Source organism: Mastigoproctus giganteus, chromosome 5, assembly GCF_048544385.1.
Source record: "Mastigoproctus giganteus isolate SK-2022 chromosome 5, ASM4854438v1, whole genome shotgun sequence".
NCBI lineage: Eukaryota > Metazoa > Arthropoda > Arachnida > Uropygi > Thelyphonidae > Mastigoproctus > Mastigoproctus giganteus.
This window is the reverse complement of record NC_143579.1, coordinates 231,343,608-231,363,424: the sequence shown is the minus strand read 5'-3', so window position 1 is coordinate 231,363,424 and position 19,817 is coordinate 231,343,608. Positions and strand designations below refer to the sequence as shown.

Sequence of the window (19,817 nt, the reverse complement as noted above, 5' to 3'; positions counted from 1 at the left end):
TAGTACTCAACAGGAACTTCCTTTCATTAGCGCGAGGCTAAATGGATTTCTTCAGTGGTTTCCTACGCAGCAATGTTTCTGGTCTTCAGAAAACCACGAGGGTAAAAACAAAAAATGTTTGACAGGGATGAAAAAACTCCTTTTCCTCCCATTTCATAATCGAAGACAAAGCAGAATTAATATGCGGGCCGGAACCTTTAAAAGGATGCAGTGAGCAGAAAGTTAATTACCGCGTCCACTACAAATATGTGCTCAACCATTTTGCACTTCCTCCGGGCGAAATATTAACGTTGGTGTCGTTAATTAGAAGACCAAAGTTGGATTTTTAAAGACCGATGTAACCCGATGACCTTTCTGTGATACAGGAGGTGTTATATTTTGGTAATTAAAGGGGGGAATAAAAAGTGGTGACGCACTAATGAACAGCGATCCCTGTAACAGGAGTTAACAGCTATCACGCCGGTTTAATTCGACCATCAGATGGCGAGATCTAAAAGCACCAACTCTTCTCCAACCGCAGAAGAGGATGCTTCTTAATTATGGAAAAGTAAAAGCCAAGCAAGGATGTCACTCGCCTCAACTGATGGACTCAGTAGGAACAGCTTGGACAGTTACACTCTTTAATTCGGTTATCTGGTCATCCACTCTGGGGAAACGTCTTATAAATGAATTACCGGAGGATTTTGGAGTCTTTTAATGGATTCCAGTGACAGGGCTGTCGCGGCGAACTAGGACAAAGTCACGTGACTGATGACCTCGCTGACTTTTTTCCTTCGATGTCATTTAGAAGCTCTGTTGGTGGCGCACTTTGTTCTCGTCGGGTAAACATCTGGTTTTGTGTGTTTGCAGAGAACTGTTGACAGCACTTGGAAATTTTTCAATTACTGTACAACACGCGTTCTGTTTGCTGTGTCTAAACCTCCGTGTACTGCCTCTGTTTACCTTTGTCTCTACATTGGACGGTTGGACTAATTAAAATTTCTTTGCCCGTTCCTTTACAGATCCAGATGAGGAAGATTCGCCTTCTAAAATGACAGCGAATAAATGGTAATTTTTCTCGTTTGAATTAAAGAATATTCAAATATAAAAGCTCTGGAAGAGGAACAGGATCTCCATAATGGTCGAATACAGTTCAAGGAGAAAAGAGCTCAATAAAAAACGCACAGGAGAACCCAGAGAAGTCAAACACCATGTTAACTACATTAGTTGTATCTTTAATAACAGCAACTCAACCATAAGATCAGAGAATGCGTAGAATAAACTGGCTTATACACTCACTGGCCCTAAAATTAGAAACCTTTGTAATTGTCTTCAACAGACAACGGGCTGCAAATGTAAATTGTGGGGGTGGGATAATCTCAAGTTCTTTTCTATCACATAAATTGCCACACGCTTTTTTTGGGGATTCTTATTCGATCCAGTAATGGAGAAGACCCATTTTCAGAAAGGTGTTTTTGTTGGAGCTCATTTTGCAGGAACCATCTCTTGAGTGGAAGATGAAAATCGGTACTCCAAGAACCAGACCGCAGGAGTTGTGCGCCAGAATAGACGATCCAGCTTGCAGCAAATTCTGAAAATTTTAATTTAGGCAGAGAAAGACTCATTTCCAACCCAACCATGCGGTGGGAGTTGAGGAATCTTGGATATGGTAGCCGTCTGACTATACGAAACCACTTCTTTTTGTGAAAATCTAAAGACTTGACTACAGTGGTGTCGCCAAAGTCAAGACTGGACTGTGGAAAAGTGGAGAAAGATCACGTGGTCTGACGAGTCTCAATTTACAATTTTTTGTACCACTGATGGAGTGAAATTGTGTCGTGAAACTCACCAAGCATTCATCCAGACTGGGTCCAAAATACATTGGATATATTCTGTTTTTACACACTAGACCTGTTGACACCGTTAGGACGTCGTGTACTTCCAATGAATACCTCTCTTTCGTATAGGACCAACTTCATTGGAAAGACGACAACTCAACTATCCACCGTGATAAAATTGTACTTGAATTGTTGGAGAAACATTTTCAAGGTTTCTAGCTTGTACCCTGACTGACTAATTGTCGAAAGCTGAATGCATTGAGAAGTGTGGAGTATGTGGTAAAGGATAGTTCCTCTTTGCAGTTCTCTACTGACCACAATATAGCAGCTGACAAATATCTTGATGGAACAATGGACAAATCTGGAGCTGGACCACCTCAGACACCTAATGGAATCCATGACACTACTTTTAAGTGCTGTAATTCGGTCCTACTAGATATTGAAAAACGTTTGTTAATTTTTTGGCCCGTGAGTGCAATAGAAATGCAGAATTAAATGAAATTAAGGAAGATCAATCGGTGGATTAGGGGATGGTTGAAGGACAGATAGTGATCATAAATAGATGTTCTTGAGCGGACCAGAATAGCAAATGGAAGCCCTCAGGGATCAGTGCTCGGACCCCACTTGTTCCTTAACGTTCTGAAAAGATATTGATGGGGAAATACAAAAGAAACTGCCATAGTTGCTGAAGGCGTATTGCATGGGATGGTGGTCCACAATTAGAACGAGGCTCTGTTGTTTCAGGATTTGGATTTAATAGGAAAATGGCAGCTGAAGTTTAATCTTCGAAAGTATTGCACTTGGGGAAGAGAAACCTGGGTTGTTTATGGACTAGGGGGAGGGGTTCCAGGATGTACAGGATGAGCACGACTTTCAATGGAATGAAAGCATTGATTTAAAAAGTAGGAGGCCTTAGGTCAGTAAGGAAGACCACTCATTCGACGCGCATGACACTGCCGTGTTGGGGTGGGGAGATTATATGAAGGGCTGCTGCAAATGACACGTCTCCAGAGCGAGGGGAATCAATTCGCACGACACCAACAGATTAAACGGGTCTTGTGATCGCGTCGGATCACCACAGCGAGCTTTGTTTCATCCCTACGGAAGGGGTGACGCTAAGATGCACGCGAAACTGGAGCCATTGTTTGTTTAGGAAATATTCCAGTCAGATTTTAATGAAACGCCGGGAGTAGGTTGCGTTCGTCTTCTGTCGTAATGTCAGAGGGTGTTTTCTTCTGTACGGAATTAAAAATCCATTGGGGGAGGGTCCTCTTCCCCTCCCTCAACCTCACCCCAATTTAAAGTCCTTTCTCTCGAAGCTGCAATTTGGCATTGAGAAGTACAAAAGCGTCTGAAATATCCGCTCCGAAAAGTCCGACACGATTTCATCCTGCTTGGCCACTTCATGAAATTTTTCATTAGAACCGCACTACCACCCCTCCCCCCAGTCTTCCCCTTCTTTTGTCCGCGATGCATCGCATTAAAAATCGGGCAGATGAGGAATATTTCAGCGTTCTTTTTTCGGATTACCCACCCGATGAATGCCTTGGATTTCAATAACGTTCTGATGGAAGTTTCTTCATCTAAACATAGACCAGAGGAAGATTAAAACCTCATCTTGATGGTCGCACAGATGAAAGGAAATGTTCTGTTTGTTTCTCATTTTTTAAAACGTTTCATCAGTTTGTGCCGTCCCTCCCGGGTCCAATTTGATGAACTGTTTTCTGAAATTTCAGCGATAAAATAATGTTTAGTTTTTCATCCAGCTTTCAAGAATAGAATTCCTTCTTTGCAGATGAATGAAATTGGGCTCTTTACGATCAAAGTATCAAAATTTCACGCTTCTTACGACGACTGACATTTTCTCAAGGTCACCTTTCTCCACCCACCGATAAATTCCGGCGTCGTCTTTTGTTGTCTTCGCAATTTCCAGTTACCAATCATAAGTTCTGTTGGTGTCTTTGTTGGTTAACGAGAGGGTGTTTTAAATATCTGAAGACGACGAAGGAAGGCGAAAGATAAAACAAAAAAGGCGCGTTTTCCACGAGGTCATGTACGGCTTCCAGGCGGCGAGACTACTTCTCCCGCGGCGTTTGCTCTGAGCAATGAGACGCTTCGTATTGTGGCCATCTTTGACTTATGCATCGCGATAACAAAAAGGAATATTCGCAGGCGATCATTATCAGCGCGATCACGATGCCGAATGCAGCCGTAGCGGAGAGGTCACAGTTAGCCTGCACGTGCGGCAATTACTACAAGATTGATTCGGTGTTCCGCCACGCACGCGTGATTAATTAATGCAGTTTATCGAAGTGACGTCGGTGCACGCGCGTCGGAATCCGTTCTCCCCTCCTTAATCTGAGTTAGTTTAACAATTCCTCCCCTCCTCCTCCTCCTCTCCCCTTCACCCCCCAACAACTGAGATCAATTGATGGCTCTTTTAACCGTAATCAAATAAGCTGTTCGGAACTTGCGGGCGACATGCAGTTGTGGATGTCTGTCGGGTGGATATCCCGCCGCGCGCGCCAAGAACCCTACTCGACGTCTGCTTGCAGAGACCACCCCGCCCCTTGAATTTACCCTCTGAATCTTTCTCAACTCGCCGGGACGCCGCCAGGAGGCGTAGTCTCTCTCTCTCTCCAATCACCAATAACCGTTTTTTAAGCTAATATCGACAGCACTACTGACCCCCGTATGCGTGACCCTATTTGTTAACGGCTTCAGATGTAAACGTCTCGAGACAGATCGTATTTCTTAAGAAAGTGTCTTGTGGAGTATTGCTAACGTGCCACAGACATTTACGCCTTTTATGTCCTTTCTCTTGGCTAATCCTGAGAGGTCCATTACGCGTCACGTTCGGTGGCACCCCCCCCCCACTCCGAGGAATCCTCGATGTCTTCTATAGCTTCCATTTCCGCAGTTTCTCCGGAAGCGAGACCGAATATCGCCTCGCCGTTTGGTACCATTAATCGGTCTCTTCAGGAAGTTTGTTGACAGTTGTATTCTGACGGTTATGTTGTAGTCATGGGGATGCATCGCTTATCGGCACCTTCAGACACACGATGGACAGCTGTTTCTTCTACAAACTTGCCTTTCAAATGTCAGCTGAAGATTTACAAGCGTGGATGATTGACAAACTGGTTTGCATTCAAATATGGATGGAGTAATCATTTCTAGGTTCCACACGAACATCTTAGAAAAAGATGCGCAAGAGAAAAGGTATTTCCATATTCCGAGACGCTTTTCGTCTTGGAAATTGGTTGAATGATTCGGAAGGCATTAGAATCCATACCTCCAGTACAGCAGAAGGAAGTAGTAAAAGAGTTGAATGGCCGTGTCTTAAATTGTATCAAAGACCAGAATGGTAATCATGTAGTAGTAGTAGAGGCATGCGATGCAAGAAAGCAAGCTTATGCAGCATCAGCCAAAAAAAAAAAAAAAAAAAAGAAATAAATAAAAATTTCACACATCCAGTCCCTCTAAACGTTTGTCCAGTTCCTCCTTGAATTGTATTTAAGCTATCAACTTCCACAACAACAAATGGAAGTTCGTTCCAGCAATCAACTACCTGCTGGCTAAAGGCACATTTCTGCAAGATCTATTCTACAACTGTCTTTCCTCAATTTGAATTTAAGCCCTCTCAGGTGTGTAATCTGAGCAAGGAGAAGGAAGAATCCCATCAGCATTGAGCTTGCTCAATCCATTGAAGGCCTTATACACCTCAATGAGATCACCTCGCAGGTGCCTAGTCTCCAGATGCTGTAATTTGCAGAACTTAAGCTTATCTTCGTAAGAGGATCCCTTCGTCTCCTCACCAGTCTTGTTACCCTTCTCTGTACACGCTCAAGCAAATCTACATCCTTCCTAAAATGAGGCCTCCAGACCTGTACGCAATACTCAAGGTGTGGCCTGACCATTGCCTTATACGAAGGGATAATCCTTCCCTCATCCCTTCTAGCAAAGTTCCTGTATATCATTGACAAAATTCCATGACCTGCTCTTGCATCCCGTCTGCAATGCTCAGAGAACTTCTCATCTGACCGCACAATTACTCCCAGGTCTTTTTCATTTTCTACCACCCTTAGTGCAGTACCACACAGTTGGCACGTTCTTCTGGGGTTACTTCTACCCATATGCAGTACTTTTCATTTGTCAATGTTCAACTTCAATTGCCACCTCTCAGCCCAACTGCCCAACTTTTCTAGATCCTGTTGCAGTACCACACAGCCATTACTGTTATTAACAACCCTACCAACCTTTGTATCATCTGCAAACTTGGACATTAAACCTGATATACCTTCATCAATATCATTCATAAATACACAAAACAACAGTGTGATGAACATCGAACCCTGGGGAACTCCACTAATAACGTTAGTCCACGAAGAGCAGCCTCCATTGATTATCACTCTTTGTCTTCTCTCATTCAACCACCCTTTTATCCATTTAAGCAACTTGCCCTTAGTACCATACTGCTCCAATTTGGTCAAAAATGTATAGAATGTGTGGAGTGGATCAATTGGCATTGCATTTCAAGGACAAGTGTTTGCACTGTCCACTCACCCATATGGTTTTCGTGTGATTCAGAGGATCTTGGAGCATTGCACACCTGAACAAACTGCTCCCATCTTAGAGGAACTCAACGTACAGAGCAACTGGTACAGATCATATGGCAACGATGTTGTTCACCATGTAAGAGGACATGGACGCATGGAAGACAAAAGCAAAATTGTTGCTATTGTTCGTGGAAAAGTCTTCAGATATCTCAGCTTAAATTTGCCTGCAACGTTGTTGAGAAGTGTGGGACTCATTCCTCCAGAGGTGAAAAGGCAATGTTGATAGAAGAAATTTGCTTCTTTAATGATGGGCCCCCATAGTGGGGGCCATCATACACCACGATCAAAGATCAGTATTACCTTCCAAGGGGAGATCACGATGATTGTCCTGAAATTAATTTATGCTACAAATTGAAGTTTTAACTTAAAGATATTGGTATAAGAAAGGGGCTTCAAGGGCATTCGACCTTTAAGGGGAACGAGGGGGGCGAATTTTGAGATTAATGTTAAAAACAAATGCAATATACGGTAATCCGTAATGATGCTTATTGGTCTATCTTTGCTGTCAATTATACTTCAGTTGAGATGAATAAAATATGTGTTCTTTGCAGCTGGGGGTGGTTCTCTGTGACCTGTTTACGATTTGTTTCCATGGCAATCTGGTCTAATACACAGTACACACAATCAACTTCCTGTTAATTCTTTGTCTGTTCTAGAGAAGCGCTTCTGCAACCACTCGTATAAAACCTGGACTGAGGCAAAATGAGTGTGTAGGCTGATTTTCTGCGCAGCCGCATGGAATACTTTAATAAATCACACGGTGCCAAGTCCGACCTATGTGGAGGATTAGAAAGATTACACCCTAGGTCTGCATCACTAAGTCACATGGAGAGTGCGTTGGCGGGCGTTATAATAGGTGAAGTGCCCTCGTGGGTAGCACAGTGTTGGGTGGATCACGGTCTTTCCCACACCGGGTGCAAAAGCTCTGAGTGGACACGAGAAGACTTTTTATGGGTCTTTATCACAAGGTGGCTGAGTTAATGGGTCTCAGGCGAGGGTAGCATGGTTTTTTCTCCCGGAATCTTGGTTTTTAAGTCCAGCAAACAGAGAATCAGCCTCAGAACATACAATTAGTCGCTGATGCTCCTAAGAACCCTACCACAACTGCAATAGGGAAGTGGTGAAGAGAAGGATGAAAAGCTTTGCCAAGATACAAGGGTGAGTCCATAAGTAATGCCTCTTTGGCAATATGTTGAATTTAGCCTGCCACTCTCTTTTTCAGCTTCACGCTACTCAAAGTATATTCCAGGAAGATATGTCCAAATAGAAAAATAATCACACTGTGCCAAGTCAGGCCTATATGGAGGATTAGGAAAATTTCCACCCTAGGTCTGCATCACAAATCATATGGATAGTGTACGGACTGGTATTATCATAGTTTCATGTGATTCGATGTTTTGTTAGAGCCCTATTAATCCCATAACTATTTGAGAATTCTTTTCTTATTTATAGTCTACCCATTTTTATTGCCGCCCAAGGAATTACTTATACACCGGACTTTACTAGGGTAAATGGAATGAGATTTATGTCAGACTGCTGTTGAACTTCTAGTGACGTCACTAGTGCCTCTTAGCTAACCTGCACAGAGATTCTCTGAAAATATCAGAATGTTCCACACTGAAAAAGAACTTTAGAAACTGAGTCTGAAACGTATACGATTTTATGTTCTTTACTAGTTATGTAAATTGTACTTTACTAGTTATGTATTAAAGGCCCACAAATCATCTATGAACCAAAAGGATACTTGCAGTATGAGGTACTTTACTGGTCGAGTTGGGGATAGCCTAAGTAGAAGGAACTCCACTTTTATTCTGTATTAAAAAGTATTGGTAGGATTTTCTTCGGGTACTCCAGTTTTTTCTTGTGATGAACCAACCTTAGGGAAATTGAAGAAAGAAATTTCGATATCTGTAAAATTTTCGCTTCAAAAGCTAGTTTTTTTTGGGGTGGAGGGGGGGGGGTTCGGTCTGTTGCTGTTTATCATTTGTGCATCACGCCATCTTCCGGCGTTCGTGCAGGCCGTATCCACTACTTCGTGACCACATTCGCCCACGAAGTTGCGTCAGCGCAGAGAAATAATTAGTCCGAACTTTGATGGCTCGAAATTAATTTGGCGAATGGAAGGTGATGCGGAAGGGGTGTGTGGAAAGGGTGTCAGTTCGTGTACGGTCCCTCCCACTGCCGGTGGAGACGCAAAATGAATGAGCACTTCGTTACTGAAAAGGTCTGGGTTCGCCAACTCAGGGGACTTTCAGGAAAATTATGTCGGATCGGGGAAGGGGTTCTCATCATGTAACACCGGCTCACCAGTAATTAGGGGTATTGTTTTGTAGTCGGTTGGCAGGTGTGAGGTTATTAGTGCGCTCTATCCACTCGCTGTTACACGCGAGTTACTGGGAACAGAAAGCTATTAGTGGAGATTTTTATGGTTTGCCCAGAACAAGAGGTTGGACTGAAGTAAATTAAAAATAAACTGCAGCAGAGAGCGAATAGAGGAGAAAATTAGCGCAGAGAGAGAGAGAGAGAGAAAAATAATGGACGGATGGATCAATAAAAGGGAGGAGAAAGATTGCTGGATCTTGCTCTGTTTTGTTTCATTCAGTCCATCCTCAGAAGTGACTTCTTAGGTGATAAAGACCATGTCGAAATCTTTTGGAAATTGGTAGATATGAGCTGTGGTATAATCCCCCCTCTCCTACGTCATTTTGCTTCTAAAGAAGCAAGAGGTGTGGTAATGGAGCTCCCGGATTGGTGCCATAAAAAGAACAAAGTGGAGGAGCTCAAAAATAGTTTTATTTTTTATTCAAAGTAATCATCCCTCATCGAATAATATTCAATTCGGCGGTTGTGGCTTTCTTTATGTCCTCAACATCCTGGAATCTTTTTCCTTTGAGGACAGTTGGGAAGGTGGAAGAAGTTCACTGGTGCTTGATGGAGAAGTAGGGTGGATGGTTGATTTGTACAATGCCATGTGTCTTCAGAAATGTCTTCGCAAGTCCGGAATGGGTAGGGTATTGTCGTGCAACAAGAACCATCTGCCTCTCAATTGTGGCCTCTTCTGCGAAATGCGCTTCAATAGTCTTTGAAGCGCAAATTCCAGTAGAATCACAGTCCGTTTGTTGATTTGTTGAAAAACATAATCGGCATCGTCTTGATTCTGGACTTCTGTGAGTGAAATGTTTTGCCCTTGGTGATGAGTTTGAAGTCCAGTGCATGCTCTGACGCTTCTTCCATCATTTCTATCATTCAGTCCTCAGTCCAGAGACAAGTTAGTTCATAAAAGATTGGAAAATTGGTTATCAACCATCTCTCTAAGCTATTTTGAGTCTGCAACTGATCATAATTGGATTGAGTCTTGCCTATTGTCCTCTTATGGGTTAGTGTTCTTCGATCTTGATGTATCGCAAACATTGTCGATGATGGTATACATGAAATAAAATATCATCAAAGTTAAATTCATGATTTAAAATGAATTTACTCACCTGTCTTCAATGAGGAACATATCACCTGCAGATTCAAGGCATTCTCCCTTAATTGAAAAGTTCTTTCCATCAATTGTGATTGGAGGATGAATCCCCTTTTGAAACCACGTGCCAGTCCAATTCCCCGGGAACCGACAACCAGAGGACACTGCCAAAGAAGAAGGACACTATTCTATACATTTATTTAGAACACTTGAAAAGGCTTTAATATCAATTTTAAAATAGAAAAATTTATATACACTACGATGCCAAAAGTTTACTCCCATCAGTAATGTTTCTACGTCATTGTAATTATTTAAAAATTCCCAAACGAGCTACACTCATTTTCAAAAAATTAGAAACCTTTTCCAGTTGTAAGATTTGTAAGGAGTTTATCAGGTTGAGTACCTCAACTAAAAGTACATTAAAGAAATGAAATTTTCCATCCCAATGATCTGCTCACTAATTTATGCAAATTAGTTCCTTACAAGTGTCAAGAGTTTGGTTGAAAAGAACCTCCTATTGGGGAGTAATGCACAACGGGTATTTGGAGTCTTAAGACCCTTTTTTTTTAGCTTTCTGGAGGACATTGAATTTCTCTCTTTGGTCCACGAGGTTTGTACAAATTAACCTCGCTTAAAATGTTGGGGGGATGGCAAAATAGCGGATGATTGGTGAGGGGTCATTATCGCGTTGCATGTGTTTTAACGCTGCCAAAGCGGCAACTTTGCAAGAGTGTCTGAAGTGGCACTTTGATCACATCTTTGTAATCTTCGGCCCGAGGTGATTAATCATTTGCTGGTTGCAGTCTAATCTGGCTTTTTAAGAAGCGGTGGGTGCTGTCAGATGTTGGAGATTTATTACGCCTCACGAAAAATGCTCTTTATTGCCTTTGGGCTGATTTTTATTCCTTAATGAAACGAAGTCTTAATTTTGTTATCAGCTCGCCACGCTGACTCCTTTAAATGTTAGCCACTGCCTGTATCGGGTCAAAAATGTGAGTTCTAATTGATCGACGAAGTTTAAGTGGCGGATGGGTGGGTGGGTGGGTGGGTGGGTAAGTGGGTGGCAAAGAATCGGGTCGATAGTATCTATATATACTTTAAGAAAGAAAAATTTCCAGTGTTATGGGTCACTGAACTAGGCAGGGAATTTTTAAGAAATATTTCTTTTATTTGGGGTGACATTACTCAGTTGAATAAGGGGTCGGATGAGGGGCATAGTTCTCAAAGGGTCGAGTTACATTCATGCATAACGAGAAGGATACCGAGTTTTTTTTCTTGTATGTACAGCGTGTGCCACAAAATGTTTCCTTGTTTATTTTCAAGAAATATATTTTTTTTATTTGGGGTGATATTATTCAGTTAAATAAGGGGTCGGATGGGGGTATAGTTCTCTAAACGTTGATTTGCATTCATGCCAAGAAGGATACCGAGGTTTTTTTTTCTGTATGTATAGTGTCTGCCAAAAAATGTTGTCTTTTGTATTTTCAAGAAATATTTCTTTTATTTGAGATGATACTACTCAGTTAAATAAGGGATCCGAGGGGGGTATAGTTCCCAAAAAGTTCATTTATATTCATGTAAATATAGGCATAACAAGAACGATAACGAGTTTTTGTTCCTGTATGTATAGCGTGTGCCAAAAAATGTTACCTCGCTTGTTTTCGAGAAATATTTCTTTTATTTTGGGTGATATTACTAAGTTAAATAAGGGATGGGATGGGGGGGAATAGTCCTAAAAAACTCACTTATATTCATGTCAATATAGGCATAACGAGAAGGATAACGAGTTTTTGTTCCTGTATGTATAGCGTGTGCCAAAAAAATGTTACCTCGTTAATTTTTAAGAAACTTTTATTTGGAGTGATATTACTCAGTTCAATAAGGGTTCGGATGGGGGGATAGTTCTCCAAAAGTTGATCTACATTCATGTCAATATAAGCATAAGGAGAAGAATACCGAGATTTTTTTCCTTGTATGTATAGCGTGTGCCAAAAAATGTTTCCTTATTTATTTTCAAGAAATATTTCTTTTATTTGGGGTGATATTATTCAGTTCATTAAGGGGTCGGATGGGGGGACAGTTCTCAAAAGGTTGATCTACATTCATACCAATATAAGCATTAGGAGAAGGATACCGAGATTGTTTTCCACGTATGTATAGCGTGTGCCAAAAAAAATTACCTTCTTTATTTTCAAGAAATATTTTTCTCATTTGGGATGATATTAACTTAAATAAGGGGTCGGATGGGGAATGTCCCCCCCCCATAGTTCTCAAAGTTTGATTTACACTCATGGCAATATTGGCATAACGAGAAGGATACCGAGTTTTTGTTCCTGTATGTATAGCGTGTGCCAAAATATATTACCTTGTTCATTTTCAAGAAATATTTCTTTTATTTGGGATGATATTACTCAGTTCAATAAGGGGTCGGATAAGGGAGAAGCATAGTTCTGAAAAAGCTCATTAACATTCATGCCAATATAGGCATAACGAGAAGGATAGCAATTTTTTGTTTCTGTATGTACAGCGTGTGCCAAAAAAATGTTACCTTCTTTATTTTTTTTTATATCAGACAATGTACACCAATAATTTTCAATTGTCTATGTTCATATAAGATGAGTTTTCCAATGTTTTTTTACAATATCTTTATTATTAGATATGGAAGTAGTTTTAATGTACACTGACCTACCAAATGTCAGGGGACACTTTTAATTATAAACAAATGCAGTCTCTGAAAAGATTTTAAATTATAAATTGCCAGTTTATTACAATAATGCAACTGTGCCTGACAGGCACCACAAAATAAAGTAGACGTTCCTAAATGTGGGCCGGATTACTCTTAGATGTACACCAACACCGACAAGCCCTTTCAGATTTGATTAAACTGATGCGTTCAAAGTTGCCCATTTATTCCGGCCGGTTCTCCTACGCCTGTCATGTTTTTCGTGGCCCTAACTGGAGCATGACGGCCCATAAATTGCGAATATTCAGATAACGTCTGTGGTCTGAGATCGAGGATATTCCTTGTTTGTAATGGCTTCGAGGGGAAAGAGATTGGAATTATTAATCTTTGTTTTTGACAAGACTTTCCTAAGAATCGTTCATGTGTTTACGTTTTTCGCCAGACGATTATATACGTCTCCCTCCCGTCCGCCTTTTCGGAGCCCAAAGACGTCGACGCCTGTGTCTCTTCGCTCACTCATTAAGCACAAATTCAACCAAGTGGAACTTTGCGGTTCATAAAGAGGATGTCGACCATGCTCGGCTACAGCAGCGTCTCAGGGAACGCAGTTTTGGGCTAAGCCAGCGCAGACGTTATGGGCTCCTTCTTCATGTTCACGAGATCGTTTCTCTTAACATATGGATGAGTTCTTACCATGATTTGAAAGGTTTAAAGAGTAAGGGAATTTGGTGGAGTGTCCCCACCAAAGTTGAATGTTTGATGTCTTTGTTGTTACTCTAAGCAAATAAATATCTAAGATTAGAGAGAGAAATCCATCGATTAAATATGTTAAGTAAGATTGTTGACCCAACAAAGGTTAAAATTAATCAAATCTTTCATTTGTACAATGCCCATGGAATGATTAGGAAGAATCTACCAATCTACCAGAAGCTGAAAGGCAAAATATCCATTTTCAGGATACACTGTTAAAAAATGGTCTCAGTCCCGCATGAGCGATTACTTTATAAGCTGAAACAGGTCGAATCCCACAGAAAGTCCTTAGATGGATGGCTTCAGGGCGGGGGCACAGGGTTGTGATAAATGGTTATTCCACAGATTGGGTTGATGCAAGAAGTGGGATTCCCCAAGGACCAGTATTGAGACCACTGTTCTTTTTGGTTATCTTATTTGCAGATGATGTAAAGATTGGTAGAGTAGTTAATGATCGTCGCCAAGCAGAGCTTCTTCAGAGTGACCTAGATAGACTTCAAGGATGGTCAGAAAAGTGGTAGCTTTGCTTTAATCCAGCAAAGTTCAAGGTCTTACACCCGAGGAACAGTAACCCCAAAATAAATTATACACTTAGTGGAGTTGAACTAAAGCTGGTAGTGGAGGAAAGGGACTTGGGTGTTATGATACGGTTAGACATGAAGTTCTCCGAGCATTGTAGACTGGTTGCAAGGAGGACCCATGGTTTCCTATCGATGATTTATAGAACATTTGCTTGTAGAGATAAAGACATCATAGTCCCATTAAAGAAAGCTATTGTTAGACCACTCTTGGAATACTGTGTTCAAGTATGGAGACTGCACCTAAAGAAAGACATTGTTCTTCTTGAAAGGATCCAAAGACGAGTAACTCGCCTGGTGAGATCGGTAAAAGGGCGTCCTTGGCCGATGACCCTTGTAGAGGACCCTTGACTGATGGGTTTAAGGCTCTGAGAGGCAAAATTAAAATGAACGAGGACGAGGTTATAAATCATTCTAGACCCAGGGGCCATCAATTCAAGTTACGGAGGGAGATGTTTAGACTGGATTGCTGGAAGTTTTATTTTAGCCAGCGAGTTATAAATTACTGGAATAAGTTGCCTACATGGGTGGTTGAGGCTGACAGTTTGGGGAAATTCAAAGGTCAGCTGGTTATTTATTATTTATTTTATTTAATAATATTATTGTTTTACTTTTCTTGTGGCTATTGCAGCATAAGCCTTAGGCTTCCTACTGCCAAATAGCCATTACTAATACTAATACTAATCCAGGCTGTTCTGAGGGCTAAAGTGCGATGTACCCAATAAAGTGTCTACTCAGTGTATGTGTAATTAAGTTTCTTTTCTTCTCAGTGCTTTCTAAACAGAAAACACAGTTAAGTTACCCCTGGTTTGGCACTTAACTCTTCAATATTTTTAGTTTCGTAAATATAATTTTTTATGTTTAATCCCAACAGCTAATCAACTTTTGATAATTAAGGACACTTGTGCAGCGAGGTTTCATTTTAATTATAAGCTTTATTACTTCCTGTTTCGGTAAGGCACGAAAGAACGTAACTGATGGGTTTCAATCTCATTTTTAAACTTTATTACAACGCTCTTGATTTTTCCCATCCTTACTTGGATTGCGCATTCTTTATGACTCTTCAGCACATCTGGTGTATTTAACTGATGACCGAGGAAGGCGCAAAGCAAAACATCAAGGCGCACTGTAACAAAAGATGCTCTATGATCCCAAATACCATAATCCACAAAACTAACGAACAAGATGGCTTCCTGTCTCATATTTTTTTCCTATACAGCGTTTAAAAATATTCTATACTAACAATGTAGTGCCCAGTACAGAGTTCAGATCTAAACCCCCTTTGAAGTAAAGTGGCAGAAAGAATAAAGGAAGGAAAAGACAGAAATTATAATATCTTAACTGTAAATGCCCATTACTTTTTGTGCGATAGTGTATAATGTAATAAGATACTCATAATAATGAGTTTAAAATATCCTATTTTGCTGTAAATGTCTGTTAATCTTACCTAATACGCCATCTATTGGAATCTTAAACTGAAATAATTTTCTACCAAAATTTGTCTTAATCTCTACGAATACAGCTTAATTAAAAGTTAATTAAATTTTAATCTTTAGTATTTAATTTCAATTGACCCGAATAATCGATTCACGTGACCTTAGTGATACTTTTAAGAATTATTTGTTGTCAACTTTGACTTATGTGGTGTCGGTGTATAAATGGAACCTCGTTAAATGGAAGAGATTACTTTGTCAAGTGGTTTGGAATTAAAAACAAAACAGCAATTAGAATTTAATTAAAATTTAATTAAGATGCAATCACAGAGCTTAAGACAAAACTTTTGGTACAAAGTTATTTAAATGGTAATATTGAATAGCATCCAAGCAAAACTGGCTGAGGAATTATGAAAATGAATCCCCCCTCCAGGGAACATTTTAAACAAATGTTACAGGGAACATTTGTCTAATTCTTCAAGGAAGAATTAGACAAATTCTTCCTTGAATTTATTCAAACAACCCACTTCCACAACAACAACAGATGGAAGTTTCTTTCAACAATCAACCACTCATTGGATTAAGGCAAACTTCCTCACATCTATCCTGCAACCATCCTTCCTCAACTTCAATTTATGCCCCTAACGTGTAGTCTGATCAAGATGAAGAATGCAATCATCATTGAGCTTGGTCAATCCATTCAAGGTCTTTAAACACCACATTCAGAACTCTTAGCAGGTGCAATTTGCAGTTTTGGTAAGATCACCCTTTCGCTGCCTTCATCAGCAAAGATCATGTATGACTGACAAAACTCCATGCTGTCCTGGCAGCCTGTCTACACTGTTAAGATAGCTTCGTATCTGACTGCACAATTACCCCCAGGTCTTTTTCATTTTCCACTCCCCTGAGTGTAGTACCACACAGAAGGTACGTTACTCTGGGGTTACTGCTACCCATATGCAGTACTTTGCATTTTCCAGTGTTAAACTTCAACTGCCACTTCTCAGTCCATCGACTTAATTCTCCTAGATCTTGTTTCAGTAGTATATCGTCATTACTGTCGTTAACCACGCTACCAACCTTTGTATCATCTGCAACTCTGGACATTAAGCCTGATATACCTTCATCAATATCATTAATAAATGCTGAAAACAACAATGGACTCAGCACTGAACCATCAGAAGCCTTCCTGAAATCCAAGTATATATCAATATTATTTTTTGCGTCCAGTTCCTTGATAACTGCATCATAGTAGCGTAGCTTATCAGACTGGTTAGACGAAACCACATCAAACCAACTCGACATTGCACTGGCCACCCATGTTTTCTGGATGTAGTCTTGGATTTAATATGCTTCTTAACTAAGAGCAAAACTCGCCACCCCTCCTGTCTTGTCAGTCCTAAGTAGATGTTCTTTCTCTGATGATTGTCATAAGAATTGCTGACCCCATTGTGGGATCGGATTTGGACCTCATTCTTCATCTACACTTTCCACTTTTTTCCAAGCATATACATGGTCCTATTCCACCTATCCTTCTTGCACAACATATTTCCCGCTTCCCTGACAAAGAGTCACCACCAAGAACAAGAACTGCGTAACCATTGCATTCTGCTTTGGGGATTGTCGCTCTGTTGCCTGATACACAAGTGTGAGCTCTGACCTTGAGTGGGGCAGCAGAGAGCTTGATGGACTCCAGTTTAATTTTTAAACTAATTCTGATAAAAAAGACTCGAAACAAGGGGCGACTTTCCTCTTAAAGTTCGGATGGAATAACTTCGAGAAATGTGACGTGGATGAAGGTTCTACGTCTTAGAGATTCACCATTCACAATTTGTCCAGTCATGGACTGAATGACTCAAATTCATCACCAAGGCTCTAAAAGCTTCGTTTACAGAAGTCCAGGATCAGGAGGATGCTGATCATCTTTTTCGATAAATAGGGTGTGATTCACAAGGAATGTGTAACTGAAGGGGGGAACGTCAATTCTGAGTTCTACGGGTACTTCAAAGGCTATTGAAGTGCATTTCCTGGGTGAGCCCACAATATGCTGTGGTTGATTTTCTGTTTGATGGATGCAAAATTCGAGTTTCTTGGAGAAAAAACCATGCTACCCTCTCCTGAGACCGACTAATTCTGCCACATGAAAAAGGCCCATAACATTCCTGCGGTCATCGACTGGACTGATGTCTTTTCCACCCAGTTTGAGGAGGACGGCGATCCTACCAACTATGCTATCCACGAGAGGCTCTCCAAAGAAAGAGATTTCAGGATGTTAAAAGGACACAAAGAAAAAACTTTTAATCCCCGAACTGAACGTTACCTCTTGTCCGGGAACTTTACTGTTACACCTCGTATCCCTTCCGATAATAAAAGGTTAATGGAATGAAAAAAATTGTAAACTCCAGGATAAAAACGTGGTTCACACCCAGCACTCACTACCCAGGCCAAAGTGTATTCAGACAGAAAGAAAATCGTTGGTTGTTCAGAATAAGAGCCAAGGCTGGTTTGTCAATTCCCGCACCAAACTGTGTGCACAGACAAGATTATTCTAATAGATCCAAAAAGATCCAACCCACCACCATCGAGTGTAGTTTACTGCATCTGCAAAGGGTTGTTTGCATGACCAGATGAAAGGGCATTCGTGCGTACAATGGATTGATTTTCGGATATCGAGGTCCCAAGACACGCCACTTAACAAAAACATTTGCTTCGATGATTGCGCATGCGCGCACAGTATAAATATTTATGGGCGGATAACGAACCAACCAAACTTGGTAGATGGAATCACGAATTCTGCTTGGCCGAACTCCAAAGAAACTGTTTTATTTCTGGAAAGTTTCTCGCTTCTCAATTGCAATCAGCATTGACTGCGAGACTTTCATCACCGTTCGCCTGTTATCAATCAGGACGCATGACCGGGTCACGACGAACTGCCGTTTGACCCTCCACTTGTAGCTGCTCAACGCTTTCGAGACAGCTTCTTGTCTGTTGCTTGTTTACCACTTTAGATTATATAACTGCATTTGAGGCAGAATCCTACAAAATGAATTACCCCGCGCGCCTGAAAACGTATTTCAGGGCGCCTACAGAGCGAATATTCCACTCGGATGGAATCAATTCGAAATAGGTAACCTCCCCTCCCCCCCATCAGCCATCTCCCACTCCTTTGTTCTCCTATACACAAAGGAGGACAAAAGTCTGGCTCTGATCAGAGGGCCAAAATCTCCATCAATTAACACCACCTTCAGCCTCCTTAAAGATGCACCTTTTGTGAACGTATTAAACCCGCGTTCCCTATTGCGCCCAACAACTCGGTCTTATTTGTCGTCTGCGCTAATTTATAAGGAGTTCCGGGATCGAAGAGAGAAAGTTCCAGACATTTCAGAGGAGACAAAAGACAAATGGTCTTCTCAAAGTCACCAGAGAAATACAGACGCACCTGCTTGGAACAACACACACTATTTGTCAGGCACCGGTGCAGATTAGCCTTTTCCCTTTAAACAGCATCCCCCTCCCCCCTCTCAACTCCCCTTCCCTCTAATCCCTCGGCGTATACCCCGAACTAAAGTATGAATCTTTTAAGAGTTTACCAGATGTTCTTGGTGAAAATTCTCGCTCGGATATTGTCTTCGACCTAATAAAAACTGTGGACTCTCGATACCAGGGCGTCATGCGATCACGAAGCAGACGATAACTTCTACTACAGGGGCGGGTCGCAAATTTTATTTTCCTGCGTTGGCTTCGAGTTCGCAGCTAACCACCGGCAACTGGATATTGATCAGGAAACAAAGAACAACATCTCGTCGGTCTCGCCGCAGCTTTTCAATAAACACAAACCTCCAGCACGAGCCTTTGAACCGGCCCCGACTTTCTTTTCGCTGTTTGAACGCCGACTGGCGGTACGCGTTCTGTGACACGGCTCCAACACACACGGAGGTAGATAAATTCTTATTTCTGTTGATTTTCTTAGCGTCCAAGTGGATTACAGAACTCCACACAGTCTTTTTTGCCGCTGTATAAATTGTTCCCTACTGTAGCAGGCCCTTCGTTTACACAAACGATACGTTCTTTCTTTTCTCTTGAATATTGAGCTAATATTTTTTCATTAATTCACCACCAGGGACATTTTAGTAGTCTGAAGTAAATTTAAACGGTTTTACGCATTAAAGGGACTTGAAGTATTCACCAGAGAGGAGGGAAGGTGAGCAGAGAAATGGCTGGAGTTCCTTTTAGTCTTAAGAAGGAAAGACTGATAGAAAATGCGCAGAAATATCTCAACTCTCACGAGCATTCATTTACATTTATTTTACATAAATTGTTTTTTTTTTTAAGTTTTGATTGCATATTAATTGAGGACCCTACTCCAGTTGAAGTTATTTTCGTAGTTGATACGTTTGAAATCATTGCGTTGGTTTTTCTCTCTCTTTTTTTTTTTTTTTTTTTAAACAAAATTTGTCCACGTTTGTTTCAGAAG

The 19,817-nt window shown here is 41.0% G+C and overlaps 1 protein-coding gene across 1 annotated transcript in view; it reads right to left on the bottom strand.

The window, feature by feature from the left end:
- The window catches only part of LOC150086266 (uncharacterized), a 66,873-nt gene that overhangs the window by 28,283 nt on the left and 18,773 nt on the right, over positions 1-19,817 (bottom strand). The window contains exon 2 of the mRNA XM_090373794.1: positions 9,916-10,063. Coding sequence (XP_090229920.1) covers positions 9,916-10,063 — 148 coding nt within the window. The remainder of the gene's footprint in view (positions 1-9,915; positions 10,064-19,817) is intronic.